General features: G+C 42.6%; 1 protein-coding gene across 12 annotated transcripts in view; it reads left to right on the forward strand.

Annotated features, from left to right (window-relative positions):
* Positions 1 to 18,104, forward strand: part of CLIP1 (CAP-Gly domain containing linker protein 1) — a 61,735-nt gene that overhangs the window by 33,702 nt on the left and 9,929 nt on the right. For 6 of the 12 annotated variants that reach the window (XR_012058383.1, XM_072936091.1, XM_072936084.1 and 3 more), the window contains 12 exons: positions 1,286 to 1,390; positions 2,653 to 3,597; positions 4,754 to 4,870; positions 5,753 to 5,810; positions 6,043 to 6,126; positions 6,697 to 6,853; positions 7,431 to 7,596; positions 7,686 to 7,901; positions 8,890 to 11,106; positions 12,255 to 12,392; positions 13,445 to 13,551; positions 16,195 to 16,318. Coding sequence is in view for 11 of the 12 variants with exons in the window: in XM_072936091.1 (XP_072792192.1) it covers positions 1,286 to 1,390; positions 2,653 to 3,597; positions 4,754 to 4,870; positions 5,753 to 5,810; positions 6,043 to 6,126; positions 6,697 to 6,853; positions 7,431 to 7,596; positions 7,686 to 7,901; positions 8,890 to 11,106; positions 12,255 to 12,392; positions 13,445 to 13,551; positions 16,195 to 16,318 (4,434 nt within the window). In the remaining variant the exon portion in view is untranslated. The remainder of the gene's footprint in view (positions 1 to 1,285; positions 1,391 to 2,652; positions 3,598 to 4,753; positions 4,871 to 5,752; positions 5,811 to 6,042; positions 6,127 to 6,696; positions 6,854 to 7,430; positions 7,597 to 7,685; positions 7,902 to 8,889; positions 11,107 to 12,254; positions 12,393 to 13,444; positions 13,552 to 16,194; positions 16,319 to 18,104) is intronic. The other 6 variants (XM_072936087.1, XM_072936088.1, XM_072936092.1 and 3 more) reach the window with 4 other exon arrangements.

The following is an 18,104-nucleotide window of genomic DNA, read 5'->3' on the forward strand; positions in this document are numbered from 1 at the left end:
CAAACCTGCAATGGAAGGAAAGCATCAACAAATCTAAGGAGCACCTTCCAAGTGTTTGTGGACCAAGGAACTCCATAGAAACATGGCCAACTGTTTTCAGCTGTTTAAAGAATTAGCTCCCTTGGATGTCTGGATGCTTTTGGGAAGGAAGAACTTGCTGCTGCCAGAAGGAATTCAGTGTTTGGAGAAGCAGACAAGAAGCTCATCCCCATCTTTATATTTCTCTTTCATTTTTTTCTCTTCTCTACTTCAGAGGTGCAGGTCAGGTCTGAATTACCTGCTGGACTTTCCCTGCATCTCCTAAACTTCAGGCTCTCTTGCAGGCCTCAGTGAGTATCTGAATATCAAGCCAGAATATCAAATATTCTGTGTTCTTGCTAAAAATTCTGTTTGTAAGCAAAAGGCAGGAGGCTTGGGATCATCTGTGTCTCACTTCTCTTTAGGAGCCTGTTAGAATTCCAAAGATCTTACTTTTTTCTTACTTCCACATATTCTTCAATATATTTAGACATCAGTAGCTGCAGAGCAACCAGGCTGATTCACTTTTTTATCTGGTTTTGAGGAATATTGTTGCTTACTTCCTTCCTGAAAGAGGATAATAGAGGGGAAAGGGGGAGGGTTTAGGAGTTACAGACAACCATTCTCTTTCTATATCTGTTCAGATAATTCAAACCATAGTGACAGAGGAGCCTGCATGTTCCCAGGTCTTGGCCAGAAGCGTTTTTATGGCTGAGACTTAGAGACAGCTACTATCAAAAAAAAGAAAGTTAAAGGTTTGATTTGTCATATGAGCTTCAGTGGAGAATTTTTGTCCCCTTGTTAATAAGTAATTTTTTTATAAAACCAGCCAAACAGATTAAAGGAAAAAGATAATGGGATAACAAGGAAAGGAACTTATCATCCTGTTAGAACAGGAAGAGATATATATGCACATATATATATTTTTGACATAACTACTCTAATTTGTGCTGAAAACTTCATGTACTGATAAATAACTTCTACTCAGCTGCATGAAACTTTTTTTGTTCACATTTCTCCGTTTGCTGTTCATTTATTTATTTATTTATTTTACACACTTGATTTCATTTTTACACGCCCATCCATTCACACCTTCAACCCATCCTCCTCATCCATAGCATTTCCCTGTCCATTTTCCCCCCCTTGCATCCTCTCTGCTCACCTGTTAGAAGGCTCTGGCAGCACGGCCTGCATGTGGCTCCTCCTCTTGTGCTGGCATGTGATGGTGGCACCGTTGTGTTCTCTTCCTCTCCCTCTCCACTAACAGACGCAGACCAAACTGGAGCATGCCCGCATTAAGGAGCTTGAACAGAGCCTGCTCTTTGAAAAGACCAAAGCTGACAAACTCCAGAGGGAGTTAGAAGACACTAGGGTAATGGTTTTCCCTGTTTGAATAATGAGCCTGATCTGTGTTGTGGAAGATTTCTGATGGCACAGTGCCGGGGGTGACACGTGCTGGAACAGGTCCTTGCTCCTGCCGTAGCCAGAGCTGGAACACTGTAAAAAATTAGGATTAATTTTGAGCTTCCATGGGGTGTGTGTGTGTGCCTGGACATGTGACTCGTTGAAGAACTCAGGTAAGATGTCTTCACACTGCAAAAGTAATCCTTGGATCCAAAAGTAGCAAGATGGGATCATATTTGACAGAAAGGAACATTCAGTAGCTCATTTTAAAAACTAGCAGAGTTCATTAAACCCAAAAACCTAAGTCATTTTAACACAAATGGAGTATTTGGGGCTTGGTTTCTGAGCTCTTCAGTAGCTGCTGCACTACTTGCTCTGCTAAATCATGGTTTGCAGTAGCTTTTTAGCTCTTTTTTCCCACCAATTATATAATATTTTAATGGATATCCCAGTAATTAGTAATACTGCTGCTTGTCAGAATATTACTGACATACTTTGTACCAAGTCAGAAGTTCAGCAGATGTCAGTTCTTAAAGAGAAAAATACATATATATACAAACACACACATATATTGATGCTCACACATGGGGATTTTCTTGAAGGTCAGGTGGGATGAATAAAAAAGCCCAGGATGAATATAAAACCAACAACTGAATGTGTAATAAGTACTTTTAAAGGGCAACTGTGGGTAAGTAATAGCTTCTTCAGGAAGTCAAAGCAATAACTTCCCAATTAGAATTAATTCTGGGAGCTTTGCTGTAGCAAAAATTGCTCCAACAGTCAGAGAAAAGCTTAGTGTGAGGACACTTTTTCAGAGAGAAGCAGGTATAGAAGGGATTTCAGAGGATTTATCAGTTCAAATTGTGTTTGTCATTTTCTGACAGTCTTATAACTGGTGTGAGATGAATTTGGAAGAAATTATTTCTACAAAGACCTCAAGGTTCTCCATTCTTTTCCAGTCTGGAAATAGTTCTGAGGAACACTTTGTTAATCGTTGATAATACCCCTCAGGGTAGTTTGTAAATTTTTTAGCAATTCCTAGATACTACCAGAAGAAAAAAATTCAGTAAATTCTGTGGTTATAGATGTTTGTCATATGAATTGTGGACATTTTTCCCTTTTTGAAGCAATTTGCAACGCTCGGTGGAAGCTTTTCAGCAAGGCCTGAGTGTCTTTGTATGAAATGTATATTTTATAATTCTTCTTTTCTTAAAATGCTGTTGATCATAGGTGGCCACAGTGTCAGAAAAGTCCCGGATCATGGAGCTGGAGAGGGACCTGGCACTGAGGGTGAAGGAAGTGGCTGAGCTCCGAGGGAGGCTGGATTCCAGCAAACACATCGACGACGTGGACACTTCTCTCTCCTTGCTACAAGAAATCAGTTCTTTGCAAGAAAAAATGGCAGCAGCTGGCAAGGAACATCAGAATGAGATGAACTCACTGAAAGAGAAGTTTGGCCTTAGTGAGGAAGCCTTGCAGAAAGAGATCAAGTCCCTTTCAGCTTCAAACGAGAGAATGGCAAAGGAAAATGAATCCTTGAAAACCAAGCTTGACCATGCCAACAAGGAGAATTCCGACGTGATTGAGCTGTGGAAGTCCAAGCTGGAATCTGCAATTGCCTCCCATCAGCAAGCAATGGAAGAGCTGAAAGTTTCTTTCAGCAAAGGTGTTGGGGCTCAGACAGCAGAATTCGCCGAGTTAAAGACTCAGATTGAGAAGATGAAATTAGACTATGAGAACGAAATGGCAAATCTAAAGGTGAAGCAGGAAAATGAGAGATCTCATCACTTGAAAGAGATCGAGTCGCTGAAAGCAAAACTGGTGGCAGTCACGGAGGAGAAAGAGCAAAACCTGGAAAGCCTGAAGACCAAACTGGAAAGTGTGGAAGATCAGCATCTAGTAGAAATGGAAGACACTTTAAACAAATTGCAGGAAGCTGAGATAAAGGTAAAGGAGCTAGAGGTACTGCAAGCCAAGTACAATGAACAAACCAAAGTTATTGATAGTCTTACACCACAGATCAAAGCTGCTGAAGAAAAGCTTTTGGACCTTGCTGCACTTGAGAAAGCCAATTCTGAAGGTAAATTGGAAATCGAGAAACTTAGCAAGCAGCTTGAGGCAGCTGAGAAACAAATTCAGACTTTAGAGACTGAAAAGGGTGATGGAATTAGCCAGGTTTGTATCAACATCCATCCTTTCAGTTTTCTTTTGCTTTTATTTTACATTTGTACCCTTTTAATCTGCTATAGGAAATACATCACAGAAAAAAGGAGTTTTACCAAATGTGTATCTTGGGACCATCTGAGGAGGTTGAGAGGAGCATTAACTGGGTTGTGTCTCAACAGGTTTCTGCTGCTCCACCTGCACCAATAAGCAAAAGGAAAAAATTCCTTCTGCACTTCCTTGCTGCAGATTTGGGCATGTCTGTGCTAAAACCTTCCTGTTATTGAAAAGCTACATTGTTGGCTTGTTTGGGAGAAGGGTCCACACATCCTAAGGCTTTCACCTTTGGGAATAGACAAGGGGGCTTGGGACTCAGTGGGGAAATATTTCCTTCATCACCTTTCCCCTCCTGTGACAAGGTGATGGAAGAGGCTTTTAAAACAAAAGAAAGCACAGAAAATCCTGGTGGAACTTTTTTTTTTTTAAGCCCAGGCTCTGCAGGGATGTTTTTGGCAGTGTTTCACAGCACTTTGGAACCACAGACTGCAGCTTGGTGCAGGATTTTCCTCGGGTTTGGATGAAACACCTCTGTAAAGCTGATGGTAGTGAAGAGTAGTGGGAAAATAACTAGAAAAAGCTTTCCTAAACTCTTCACAGGTGGTTCCAAGATATCAACATTTTACCTTTGATTCTCTTTTTGAGTCCACACTGGGTTTCTGCACTACCCATAGGTGTGGTACAGAGATTCCCTCCCCTTGTGTATGTATTGATCTGATCAGCCAACTGTAGCACAAATCAATCCGTTCAAAAAATGAAACCAATTAAACCAAAACTACTGATTGAACTAATGCTGAAACTTTGAAATTGTGAGTGTATTCAAAATTGTCTGCCATTAAGTAATGTATTCACAGTTATTGCCAAAAGAACTAAATTTTAATGCTTTCAAAATTATTCCAAGATGCAATTAGTGCTGTGATGTATGTAGTCATCAGTGGAAATCAGCTTCACTCAGTTAACCCATCATGTTTTTTTCTTAATTTTTCTTTTATTTTTCATCTTAGAGTGATTTTAATGTTACAGTTATTTCTTTCAGATTCGCTTTTTAATTTTCCTAATTTTTCATTCATGTTTGTCATTTTATTTTACTCCATTTCATCACCTTTGTTAGGCCAGTAATCTGGCCAAAGAACTGCAGGGCAAAGAGCAAAAGCTTCTTGACTTTGAGAAAAACTTGAGTGCAGTAAATCAAGTTAAAGATTCTTTGGAAAAGGAACTTCAAGTTTTGGTGAGTAATACCCCAAAATTTTGACTTTACTCTTTGGATTTTGGGTTTCATGGTGAGAGTGTAATGGAAGTCTGTGGATCAGCTCTGAACAAAGCTTTCCAAAGGATGGAAAAAATGGGAAGGGTTCATAGCTAATGGGACCTGTCTCAGAATAAAAAGAGCATTTCACCTCAGTTCTGTGTTACCAGGTGTTTTGCCTAAATAGAACTCATCTATTTATAGATTGCAGATAAAATTAAATCAAAATCAGCAGCAGTTTAAATTTAGACTGCTCGTTAAGGAACACTTAATGGCCCTTTATTGTAGCTGTTGTGCCAATTAATGCTTGCCACACACTTCTTAGAAATGGTTTTAAAAGACATTTCTCATTTAAATAAATTTCCAAATTCTGTTGTTGGGTGGGGTTTCCCTGAGGAACTACACTGGCATTAGTAACAAAACAATGGGATCTTTGATCTTTCCATGGCCAATAGTTAATATTCAAACTTGGTGGAAGAGCCTCACTTGCCTTCCTGAAAATCCTCCCTCTTCTTCATTGTCTGGCATCAATTCCTGCTGGTAAAACTTGAAAACACAGGAGATGGTTCACAGGGCTGCAGGTGTCCTCTGTGCAGCCTGGCAGCAGCAGGGATAGAAACCCCAAATTCTTGTTCCTACCCTGAGCTCTGTGGCAGCTGATGGAGGAGCTGCTTTAAATGTTGAGGGACTTGCAGCCAAGGCAAGGGAAGATCTGTGCTAAACTGTAACTCAAAAACTTGAGATCTGTTTATGATAGGAGCAAAGACTGTTCTATTTGTAAGTGAAAAATACCTAATATAAATTCAGTGGTTGAATTGTGCTGTTACTACCAAGCCTTACCTTAAGTTTTCATCAATTTTTCAGAAAGAAAAATTTACTAGTGCAGCTGATGAAGCAGAGAATGTTCAACAAGCTATGCAAGGTATGTGCTACTGAAATAACAGAGAACTAAAAAGCTGCAGAAATTAAATGCCGACAAAATGGCTTTTTTAAACACTTTCAGTCTCATAGCTAATGCCAAAGCAGTTTCAGGGGCTGTGGAAAGGACAGGATTATTTGTAGCCTCTCTGAAGGGTAACATACCTTGCAAGTAGGTAGAATTATCTGCATTTAAATAAGTTACTAACTTTGTTTTCCAAATTTTACTTGCCTAGAAACGGTGAAGAAGCTGAACCAAAAAGAAGAGCAGTTTGCACTCATGTCTTCAGAACTGGAGCAGCTCAAGTGTAGTTTGACTGGTAAGGAAGGGATGAAATTGAATGTTCTGGAAATGTATCAGCTTTGTGCACTGGCCTGGCTCCTGTAACCTGTAGAAGGCTTTGCTGTGCCTTTCTTCTCTTTACATCTCTGTCAAACCAGTGCAGAGGGATTTGTGCCCTGAAGCAAACCTTGCCTGGTGGTGGGAGAGGTGATCCCAAGGCTGCCCTTGCCCCTGGCAGTGCCTGCCCTGAGGCATTTTTTCACTGGAGCTTCGTGTTGCCTTTTTTGTTCATTTTCTGCTGCTCTGCTGAACAGCTGATGAGTGCTTTCACCTGCAAGACCTGCAGATCTCTTCCTGCATTGCTTCCTTCCCCTCTGAGACAACAGAACTTGTACCAACATCTCATGGCCTGAAGTGAATCACTTCTGAAACAAATGACCAGCTGCTCTTTGCTGTTTCTGAAGAGTCCTTAAGCTTTTGCTGCTGTTACCAGTTCAATCAATCATTATTTTTCTTTTTAAAGGGTTGATCTGTAAGGTCTGGAGCATCAGTATTGCTGGTTTTAGTTCTTTACAGTTCTCATTTTAACCACCTTTGTTTTGCTCAGAGATGGAGGGGAAGCTGAGGGAGCGAGAAGAGAGGGAGCAGCAGCTGATGGAAGCAAAAGCCAAACTTGAAAATGACATTGCAGAGATCATGAAGTCATCAGGAGACAGCTCTGCCCAGCTCACAAGAATGAACGATGAGCTGAGGTTAAAAGAAAGGTATTTCATCACTGTCAGAGCACTGTCACATCAGATCTCCACTCCCACACTTCCAGCTTCTCATTTCATTTTTCTGTAAATATCTGAACAAGATGCTCCTGAATGTCACATTGATATGACAAGTGAGCTTATTCTAGCAAACAAAATCAATCAAAACAGTCTCCTGGGAGTGATTTGAAGAGCATCCAACACTCAGAATTCCAAAATTCTTACATAACATGCTTCTTATTGCCCACAGTAGATGACCTCTTGAATAATCCAGACTGTTTTGTGATTGTGCTTCATGATTATTTGATTACCTGATTAACTCCGTTTATTTAGAAATATGAAATACTTGGGTCACATTTTTTTGAGAGAAAATGTGGGGCTTTTTTCCCCAAATAAAAATTGTATGTACAATACTGGGGGCAATATAACTTGATCTTCCCTGTTTAGCAGAGCACTATCTGTTAAACAATGAAATCTCTTTCTAAATGCTTGGTCAGAATATAGAACTTCAGCACAATCTTGGCTGTTTCATCTCTGTGCTTGTGGTGCTGTCAGCAAAAAGTGATGTTCTTTCATTTGGTCTTTCCAGGCAGTTGGAGCAAATACAGCTTGAGCTTACAAAGGCAAATGAAAAGGCTGCTCAGCTTGAGAAAAACGTGGAGCAGACAACACAGAAAGCTGAGCAGAGTCAGCAGGAAACTCTCAAGATTCATCAAGCAGAACTGAAAACTCTGCAGGATCAATTAACAGACATGGTAAGAACAATTTTAAAAGCACTAAAACTGTGCAGAAGTATGGTCCCACCGCTGCTTGACCTGCGTTTTACTGTCTTCCCTTCCCCCAGAAAAAGCAGATTGAGAGCAGCCAGCATCAGTACAAAGATCTTCAGGCAAAGCATGAAAAAGAAACTTCTGAGCTGGTGGCTAAACACGATGCAGACATCCAAGGGTTTAAACAGAACCTGCTGGATGCAGAAGAGGCACTGAAAAGTGCCCAGAGGAAAAACAGCGAGCTGGAGGCACAGGCTGAGGAGCTGCAGAAACAAGCAGAGCAGGCCAGAGTAAGTGGCTTTTGTCACTCTGCAAGTGACTTAAAGGTTAAATTTTCTGTCTCAGTGACTCGTTTTCTCTCTGCTTCAACCTTTCATAGCCAGATTTTTGTAGTTTTTCTGTTTTGAACTTTCCCAGGGTACGTGGGTATGGGTTAGGGAGGAGAAGCCCACAGGACAAACTGGTTGTTAGTTCTTCTCAGTTACACAAGAGTTGATGAGATACAGTTCTTTGATATCAGTTAACATTTTATGTTCATAGATCTGGCTGAGCACAGCCAGTTGGAACCAGATGTCATTCCCTGTTTTTTTATATGCTTGGATTTTAAGATGCATTGTGAACTACATCATTTAAAAGTGCTACACACCTTTTATTTTGCAGTATGAGCTGCAGCTACTCAGTGTGTAGCTTGACTTAAGCAATTTTAATTTTCCCTCCTGTTTCTTTGACTTTACTGCTTGCTTTCATCCCTCAGCAATTATTTGCTATAATCTTTGCTGTATGATTTAGCAAATTATTTAGTGTATAGATTGACACACAATATTGACAGAACTGATGTGGTGTTTTGAATTAAAGGGATCATGACAACATCTTTTTGAGAGAATCATGAGGAGGTGAAACTGAGAATTGTAAGTCAGTTTCCAATAGAATTCCTTGCATTTTAATTCACTTAGAGTCTCGTGAAATCATTCTGTGGCTCCTCTTTTGAATAATTTACAGTCAATTTATTGAGAATAGTTTTATAAATGACATGAAATTTTGGAGGAACCTTTAAGCCATTATATTTTTAATATTATTTAGCCACTTAAAACTTCTTGTGGATGATGCACGTTCTGTAATGTAACAGGGGTGTCTGTCAGCAGTTGAGTTCAAACAGGTACTGTGTGTCAGTGTATACACTTTTAAAACTTAAATTACAGTTGCTCTATTTGCCATTAAAGCACATTTCTCATTTGTCTGCTTGACTTGATTTTTGTTTTCCCTTCTCAACTTCTTTAGTCCTTAAGCTCTGTGTTAGCTTCATCCAGAAAAGAAATCGAACAAATGTCAGACAAGATGAGGGCTTTGATATCAGAAAAAGAGACTTTGGCACAGGAGGGGAATACTTTAAAATTAGAGAGAGGTCCCTTGTTATCAAAACTTAAAGAATTGGAAACAAATATTTCCTTAATGCAACAAGACCAAGAAGAACTGAAGGCAGAAAATGAAAGAATCCTAAAGCAGAAGGAAGAAGCTGAGGCCAAAAGCCAGCAGGAGAGCACAGAAAAGGGAGCACTGGTTTCTGAGAAAAGCAAATTACTCTCTGAACTCGAGGCAGTGCAGGCAAAGCTGCTGAAGGCAGCTCAGGAAAATGAGGCTCTCCGGTCCTTGGAGTTAACCTTGTTCCAAAAGCTGGAGGAACTTCAGGCCAGCAAAGATGCCATGGATTTGGCGTGTCAGAAACGGGACAGAGAATGGGAAGAGCAGGAGAATTACCAGAAGAGACTTTTGGAAGAGAAAGATGCAGTTCTAAAAGACAAAGATGACGTTATCCAGAAGCTGGGAAGTTCTTGTGAGGCCCTGGCCAGAGAGCAAAGGGAGCTCCAGCAACAAGTGTCAGCTCTAGCTGCAGAGAGAGATTCAGCCCTAGGGGAGCTCTTGGCTCTCCAAGACAGACACAAAGCCCTGGAAGAGGAGCTGGGCAGGGTCTTGCAAGGCCTGCAGGAGGAGAAGGAAACGCTCCTCAAAGGCACAGAAAAGCTGCAAGTGAGTTTAGACAAGGCAGTCAGTGAAAACCAAGTGTTAAAAGTGAGAGGAGAGGAGATGCAAACCCAGCTCACCAAAGCGATGAAAGATGCCGTGGAGCTGCAGAATTCCCTTGAGAACCTCACTTGTCTTCTTGAGGAAATTAAAGCCTCAAGAGAGACACTCAGTTTGGAATGTAAGCAGTTACATCAAGAGAAAGAGGCTCTTTCCTCATCAGAACAAAGGCTTTTGGCTGAAAGGGAGCAACTTCTCAATGAAAATAAGGCTACTGCTGAGAAGCTTGCGAAGGCCTCAGCAGATGCTGAGCTTTGTGAGAGAATCTGCACTGAGAAAATGAACAAGCTGACCTTGGAGAAGGAATCTGTCCTTCAGAAGTCGTTGCAGTTTGAAAAGCACAATGAAGCTCTTCTCCAAGAGAAGAAGGAACTGGAGACAAAATACTTGGAGCTTCTTGATGCAAACAAGTCTTGTGCAAAGGCAGTTTCTGATCTGAAGAGAGAACGTGAGCTGGACCTCTCATCCAGGAACGCTCTGGCTCAAGAGAATGCCACACTCCGAGATTCCATTGAAGCCCTGAAGGGAGAACTCAGTAAGAAGACTGTAGAAAATCAAGAATTAATGGCCTGTAAATGTGACCTTTCCAGTCTTCTGAAGGAGGCCCAGGATGCCAAACGAGCATTAGAAGTTGAGCTGGCTGCTGCATCACACACCGAGCAGGTCCTGTCATCCTCCTTGGACACTTGCTCCATCGCCAGGGGGAGGGATGAGCTGCAGGAGGAGTGTCAGAAATTAAACAGAGAGGCTGCTCTTATGAAAGAAACCTTAACCATAGAAAAGGAAGCTCAAAAACTGGACGAGAAATCATTTCTGTTGGGACGTACAGAACTTCAAAAGAACATCTGCTGCTTAGAGAATGAGCTAGGAGAGCTGAGAGAGAAAAATAAAGTTCTGGCTGAGAAAGCACTTTGCATTCAGGAGGAAGAAAAATGTAAAATGAAACTGGTGGGAATAATGAGAGAGGAAAAAGTCCTCTCTGCAGAGAAAGAGCAGGTCACTGCCAGCATGGAGCGACTGAAGAATGACTTTGCTTCCTTGTCCAAATCAGCAGCAGAATTCCGGGCCGTGCACAGCTGCATTGCCAGGAAGATGGATGTGCTTGAACACGAGATGGAGCTGATGGAGAAGGAGGGAACTGAGTACCTTCAGGATCTGGACAGCCTGAGGAATGAGCAGAAAAGTCTGCTCATCAGTCAGGAAGGACTATTGAATGAGATGGGGAAATTCTTCCAGGATTATTACAGACTGTGTGATGAGGTTAAACTTTTAGAAAAAACTAACAGTGGCCTCTCAGACAAATTGCTGGAGTCTCAGGGCCAAAATCAGATGCTGCAGGAGCAAATGACCAATCTGATTTTGAAAGTAAAAGAAATTGAGACTCTCCAGGCCCAAGCAGTAGTACAGGAACCAGAGGTATTTAAATTCAAAGTTAAAAGTCAAGTCCGGGTCTGGTTTTACTAATCCTGAGCACTAATCCCTGGTGTCCTTTCTGCACTTCACTGCACTCTCAGCACTTCATAACACACTGCAGTTGTGGGCTCTCTCAATATGGTACTTGGGGGTTGTTGCAAGTTGCAACTGTGAGTCTGAAAAACACTTTATTTTTTTTTTTTTAGTATTTTTTAACTGCAAAAGCCTCTGTTGTTGCTGAATGTTGCAAGAAAACAACATAAACTGTGAATAAAAGGAAGTTGTGTTCCCTGAATTTGGTAGGAGACATTGAGCAGCTCCTTCTGGTGAAGGACTGTGCAGCTTAAAATCTAAAGCAGTAGTAGATGAGGTTTTAGATTGGATCTTTGTGAAATTTTATGTGCAATTACAGCAAATTACCAATCTGAGTTACTCCAAAAATATAAAAGAATGTGCTGCTTCAGGAAGTGTAATTGTTTAAAAGCAGTGTGAGAGAAAGGGAAAGATGTTGACAATTCTTGGTGCTCTTTTTATTCACAGAAGTGTTTTGTATTCACCACCAACAAATTCTTTATAAAATACTTTGATTTTCAGTTTGTGTGGCTTGAAGCCCAGAAAATCATATTGAATGCAAATTGGAATCAGGAGATCCTATAGATGACACCTGCCTAAGTATTTTAATATCATTGTGCAGTATTTCCTTTATGAGGCCATAATGAACAACACTGAAATAATGCAATAATTGGCTTTATCTCTAATTCCAGTATTTTCCAAATTTTTGAGGTTTTTTAATTCTATATGTTCTGAAAATATACCAGGCTGTTGGAAGTGAATATCTGTTGAATTTCTACTGCCTAAAGAAGTGAGAGGTCTGAGAGCAGTTACAGTGGTGGTAATTAGAAATCCAGGAATTAAAATTCTTCAGTGGTGACCTGAGCATGAGGTTATTATCTGTTTCTGCATGGAATGGAATCTTCAGTTCATTTTATACTTTATGCAGCTCCAAAATTCAAATAAATTCCAAGTTTAAGTCCTTACTTACCTGGGAAACAGCTGACAAACCATGGAGCTGTGCATAAAGTATTGCTCTTTTGCTGTCAGAGTTCCTGTTGGGAATAACTGTTTTTTTCCACACTTTCCTTTATATCCAGGTGGCCAAACTGGCAGAAGATGTTTTCCAGGCAGTGGAGCAGGTGACCAAGGAGAAGGATGCCATTCACAAAGAGAAGATTGAAACTTTGGCCTCTTTGGAGAACTCGAGACAGACAAACCAGAAGCTGCAGAACGAAGTAATCACATTACATGCTTTTCTGTGAAAAGTTTTGCCTTGTTTGTGAGAGCAACTGTTGAATTATAGAGAATTTAAATAGGCAGGAGAGGATTCTGTCATTTTCCCACTGTGAAAAATTACTGGATGAGCACAGGGTGATGGAAAATGCACGTGGTTTTCTGGTCATGGTTATTTTGTATTTTGCACCTGGTGTCAGTCTAAGGTGCAGCAGTTCCCGTTGGGATCTGTGTCCAGTCCATGTCTTCCCACCACTCTGTGCTGCTCCAGGGCCTGAGGAAGGGGAGGATGCCCTCACCCTTTGATGTTCTGCCCTGCCAGAGCACTGGAGTGAGCAGCTGGGCTGGAACCGGGGCGATTTCCAGCGGAATTAGAATTGGTGACGTTCATGTGGGAGGGGTTCCCTTCCTGGATTAAAAAAATCCACAGGGTCCTGCAATGCCATGAGAATGGCTGCAGATTATCTGTTATGTAATAAATACACTCTGTGGTGCATGCAAACAAATCAGCTCCATGAGCTGCTGGTGTTTCCGTGGGGGATAAGAGCTCAGGAAATCCATGCCCAACACTTTGTCCCATGCAAGAAGATCTCTGCAAGGAATTTATTTCCTGTGGGTGCAGGCACAGCATTCAGCCCTCCTGACTCTCAGAAAATAAGGTATGGAAAAGCAGAATTTGTGAGTTACCTTAGAGCAATAAAGATCAAGGGGGCAGCTGGTTTTAGCAACAAGCTGTGCATTTAAAAAGTAATTAATGCTCCGAGGGCTGCAGCAGTTAATGGAGGTGAGGTGCTTTGGGCTTTACCTTGGGGTGTTGACACCACATTCCTGGAAGCTGCTGTCCAGTGGGTTTGGAATTCTTTGTGCTGCTCTATTTGAATGCAGAAGGTCTCATAACATTTGTTGTTGGACAAGCACATCAGTCCAGACAGGCTGGGTTAATTTAGGAGTTAAAGATAGAAAATGGAAGAGCTCAAACCCCCATTTGGCTGAAGGTGTTTCCTGAGAACTCTGTGGTTTCATTGGTGTAATGAGGGTTTTTTTCCTCTTTAAGTTGGACATGCTTAAACAAAACAACCTGAAAAATGAAGAGGAACTTAATAAATCAAAAGAACTTCTAAATCTGGAGAACAAGAAAGTGGAAGAACTTAAAAAAGAATTGTAAGTATTTCAGTGTTAAATCTGTTTATTTTTGTGGGTATATTTACCTTTACTTTTTTTTAATTATCTTTGAACACCTTTCTGGTATCCTGACTTATAAAGCAGATATTGGATGAAAATTAAATTTTTGGCATGTGCAAAACTTGGCATGAGAATGTTGCTACTAAGTTGCAGAAGGGAATTAAAGCAAATCCTTGGAGAATAGTTTGAAATCATTTGTTTGTTGGAGGGTTCTGCCACCCGAGGACATGAGATAATATTAAAATCTTTATTAGAAGAGAATTCTGATTTAATTACAAGTACACTTGGAGTTTTAAGTGGCTTTGTTCATAGAAACTTGACTCTGCTTTTATTTTTCATTGATGGCTTTATGAAGTTTATTTCTGTGGTCCCCCTGTGTATTTATTTCCTAAATGTTGTAAACCAAATTCTGTATATGGGATATAAAACTCGAGTTAATTGTTCATTGTTTGAGCTGCTACATTTTACATACTACAGGCTCACGGTGTGTAACCCTGGACACAAACAAATGAACTGAAAGTATTTGATATAAAGTAATTTGCCCTGTGGAATCTCATTGTAGCAAAGCTGCTGCTGTGCCGCAGGGAATAAAGATCCCAGTTATTGCTGCCCTGCACGGGCTGCACATCCCCAGCTCTCAGAGGTGTCCTGCATTAAATCACAAACCACTTCCCACCTGTGTGCTCCCAGAGGAATCTCTTGGCTCATGGAGTGAGAGCTGGAATCTCACTGACTGCTTAAGAGCAGCTTTGACTTTATTATTATTGTTGTTGTTGTTGTTGTTCCATTTGTCATTTTGTGACAGCTCTGAGCCACTGACAGCTCTGAGGTGACACCAGGGCACAGGGGCCACCAGCTCACAGAATTCAGTGTCTGGCTGTGACTGGCAGCTTGTGCTGGTGGCTTTGGAAAACTTGGGGTCTTGCACAGACCTCTTTGAGAAAGGCAGGATTTCTTTCCAGGAGCAATTCCTGCCTCAGTGCTCGTGGAAAATGCCAGAGTAAATGACTGCTGGTTGTTCTAATGCTGGAAAAACAAGGGAGACTCTGATATTGTAGCAAGGCAGCAGAAATTGGGCTGTAATTTGCCAGGCAGTAATTATTTATAGGAGATGCTGCCTTGAAACTCTGCAGCACCACAAGGTGTTCTCAGGACCCTGATCACTCTGAGTGGGTTAATTCTGTTATTTCCTATATTGAATGTGGTCATCAGAGCTGAGACCTTGGCGAGAAAGGGAAGCTTGTCCAGTTTTTAATTGATCTTGGCTAGTTGTGTGTTGCCCTGTTTTAATTGCAGTGAGCCTCAGCTTGGTGACAGGGGTTCCTGAGCAGCAGAGTGTGGGCAGAGCACAGCTCGGGGGGAGCAGTGTGAGGTGAGGAGGGCAGAGGGAATGTGGTGCCTTTGGAGCAGGGGGATGTGACAGGGACAGGGTGTCCTTTGGAAAAGGCTGGCCTGAGGGAAAGTATTGGGTGTGGAGTTTTTTTAACTCCCTAAATAATCAGTGCCTTAATGCCAGAAGAAAGAGGAGGAGGGGTTAGTGCTGCACCTCAGCAAGGAAACGAGGTTAGAAGTAGGGTTAGAAAGTGTGGTCCTGCTCAGCACTGGTAGAGGTGGGAGCAGATTGCTCCAGTCCAGGGGGATCAAAGTGGGAATTTGCCAAGGTGAGACCAGGTAGAAGGAATGGTTGAAAGATCAGGCTCCTTTGAGATGCTGAACTAAAATCAGACTTTTGTCTAAATGTGCCCAGTAAGAGACAACAGATCCTTGTATTTTGAAGTGCTTGAATAAGTTTCTGACGTAAGGGTGTTTCTACTTCCCACAGTTATAAAAGTATTTTTAACATTCCAGTCAGGGTTTAAGGTTGTAGTATTGGCACACAGCAGTACTGCATCTCCTTTTTTAAAAAAACAAAAGAGTAATAAAATTTACTGTTCAGTGAAATTAAGGGTATCTTTTGTGCTTTTTGAAAGACGTCAAATCTTAAAGATTTTCTGTTTAGTCACTCATGTTACAGCCAGCATGCTAAATATTTTTAAAAATTTGTTGCAAAAAACATATTTTAAGGAAACTATGCTCATTAGTAGCAACACAGGCTGATAAAAGCTGCAAAGCCTTTTTTTTCTTCAGCTTTGGTTTTGTCTCATTTGCAGTTTTGTGTCTGTTAAAATAATGGAATAGATAAGGTTTTGCTTCCTGTGATCCTGCATTTTTGGATGTCAGACCTGGTAGGGAGTAGTTAAATAAGTGGAGCTCAAAGCTGGTTTTTTCCTGTTGCATTTTTTCCAAGTTTTCTTTCTTTTTTTATGCTTTTAAGCAATTCTGTTTTACCTCTGGCTGCAAAGTTCCCTTCTGTGAGCAGTCGGGGCTGCAGACATCACCAGCCCTCCTGCCCTGGGTGTGCTAATCCCGGGAATTCCCGAGTACCTGGAGCGGTGGCAGGGGAGGCTCCGTACGGCCGCAGGGCTCACCCCGTCCCCGTGTCCCCGGGATTGGCACCGCTGTTCCCGATCCCCAGCCGCGTGACCCCGGTGTATTTTTCCAAGCTGTGAAGCCGCCTCTCTCCCCCGGTTTTCCCTCGCCTCTCCCGTTCCTATGGTAACGATGCTCTCTGTGTGCTCGCAGCGAAGCGCTCAAGCTGGCAGCGGCTCACAAGTCCCAGCAGCTCGAGGCTCTGCAGGAGGAGAACGTGAAACTGGCCGAGGAGCTGGGCAGGAGCAGGGACGAGGTGTCGAGCCAGCACCACAAGGTAGAGCGGCCGCAGCGGGCGGGTGGAGCTCGGCCGGAGCCCCGGGGAGCCCCGGGAGCCCGAGCTGGAGAGGCGGAGCGGTGCTGGGAACGTTCGGAATAAATTTGGAAGCCACCTGCACGGGGAGGTTGGAAGTGCAGGCTGACAGAAGGTTACGTAACCCGGGAAGGATACTTGGGAAGGCTTGGGAATGAGCATAAATTAAACGTGCTTTAGCCAAGTGTATTAACAGAGAGTTGCTATTTCTGTCGGGAGTGATTTTGTTACACAGCTGTGGAAATGTCCATCCGCCTGTACTGAGGAAATGTGGCTTTTTAATTCTTATTCCTGCTCTCCCCACTGAAAACAAAGAGGATTTAGGATGTGTTTCAGAATACTGTGTGAAACTACTTGGTTGGACTTGTGTCTGCTCAAACTTCACACTGTGCTGCAGCCAGGCAGTGGGTCCCAGGGAACAGAACCCCTGCAAGGTGTTTTTCTGCTTTTTTTACTTTATTTTTTAAATTTTTTGCTATTATATCTGAACATGTTGTTGTTGGAATCCTAAAATATGGGCAAGTTACTCAGCTTGCGTCACTGGTACTTGCCAAAAGATAAAATAGATTTACAGCCCCTAATGTGGAGGGTTTGGTTTCTGTGAAGCAGTTCCAGTGACAGCCACACTGGGAAGGAATCTTTGGAAGATTGTCTCCAAAAGATCCAAAAGCAGGAATGTAGGAGGGTGAGGTTTGTGTCCTGCCTTTCTGAGAGGGCACCTGTGCAGGGAGGGGATCCTGTTCCCCGTGACAGGACACAGGTTCTTCCACCCTGCAACAGGCTTAATATTTTTAAAGCCAAGAGGTTGATTTTTCCCCAAGGGTCCTGTTTGGAAGTCCTGAGGATGGGTGACTACAGTCCTGGCCAGTTTGTGAATCCTTTTAGTTGCTGGCAGGAGTAATGCTCAGGCTCCTTGATCCTCAAGAACCTTTGGAGGTGACGAGCAGAGTCCCAGACGTGTGGGCTCAGCACTGACTCATTCCCCATCTGAGGAGCAAGTGGGGAGGGCACATCCCAAACAGCCAGTGGGAGCTGCTCCCCACTCCCACAGGGTTTCCTAAATTATTTCAGAGTCCTTGAGGCAACCTGTTATTTTCACGGAGAGTTGTAACTTCAGAAGGATTTGGCAGCGTTGGTCAAATCTTCCTGCATTTTGTCACCCGGAATGGCCCCGAGGGAAGGGACCCTGAGCCCTGGACTGGCTGTGTCACTGCCCTGGCTCTGTGGCCTCCCTTGTTTGCAGCTGACCTCAGGAATAATTCCTGCTGTGTGCATCCTGCTGGCTGTGGATCTGTCAGCAGGGATCCCTCTCTCCCTGCCAGGACAGACAGCTGTAGCGTGGGACGCACAGGGATGAATCCATCACCTCACAAACTGGAATTGTGTCAGCTCAGCCTGTCCTGCCCATGAGGAGATGGCTCCAAGAGCAAGGATCTGGAGGATCTGCTGGAGCTTGGATGCACAGCCTGTTTGCCTTCTCCAGCCCTTTGTGTTGCACTGTGTCCCCTTCTGGAAAATGGGATCTGAATCCCGGGAATGTGGGAATGCTGCCTGTTGCAATTCCCAAATGTCATATTTGGGCTGTGAGATCTGGTGAACAGCTCAGCCTCCCAAAAGTCTGGGAGAGGCCTTTGGTATCCCAGCACCTCCCCTCTCCTGTCACACCGTGCTCAGGCTCCAGTGGCTCCCTGGGTTCAGGAAAAATGTCACCACGAAGATTCTTCCAGTAGGTTTTAGAGGAGTGTCCTGA

Source organism: Taeniopygia guttata, chromosome 15 (genome assembly GCF_048771995.1).
Source record: "Taeniopygia guttata chromosome 15, bTaeGut7.mat, whole genome shotgun sequence".
Taxonomy (NCBI): Eukaryota; Metazoa; Chordata; class Aves; order Passeriformes; family Estrildidae; genus Taeniopygia; species Taeniopygia guttata.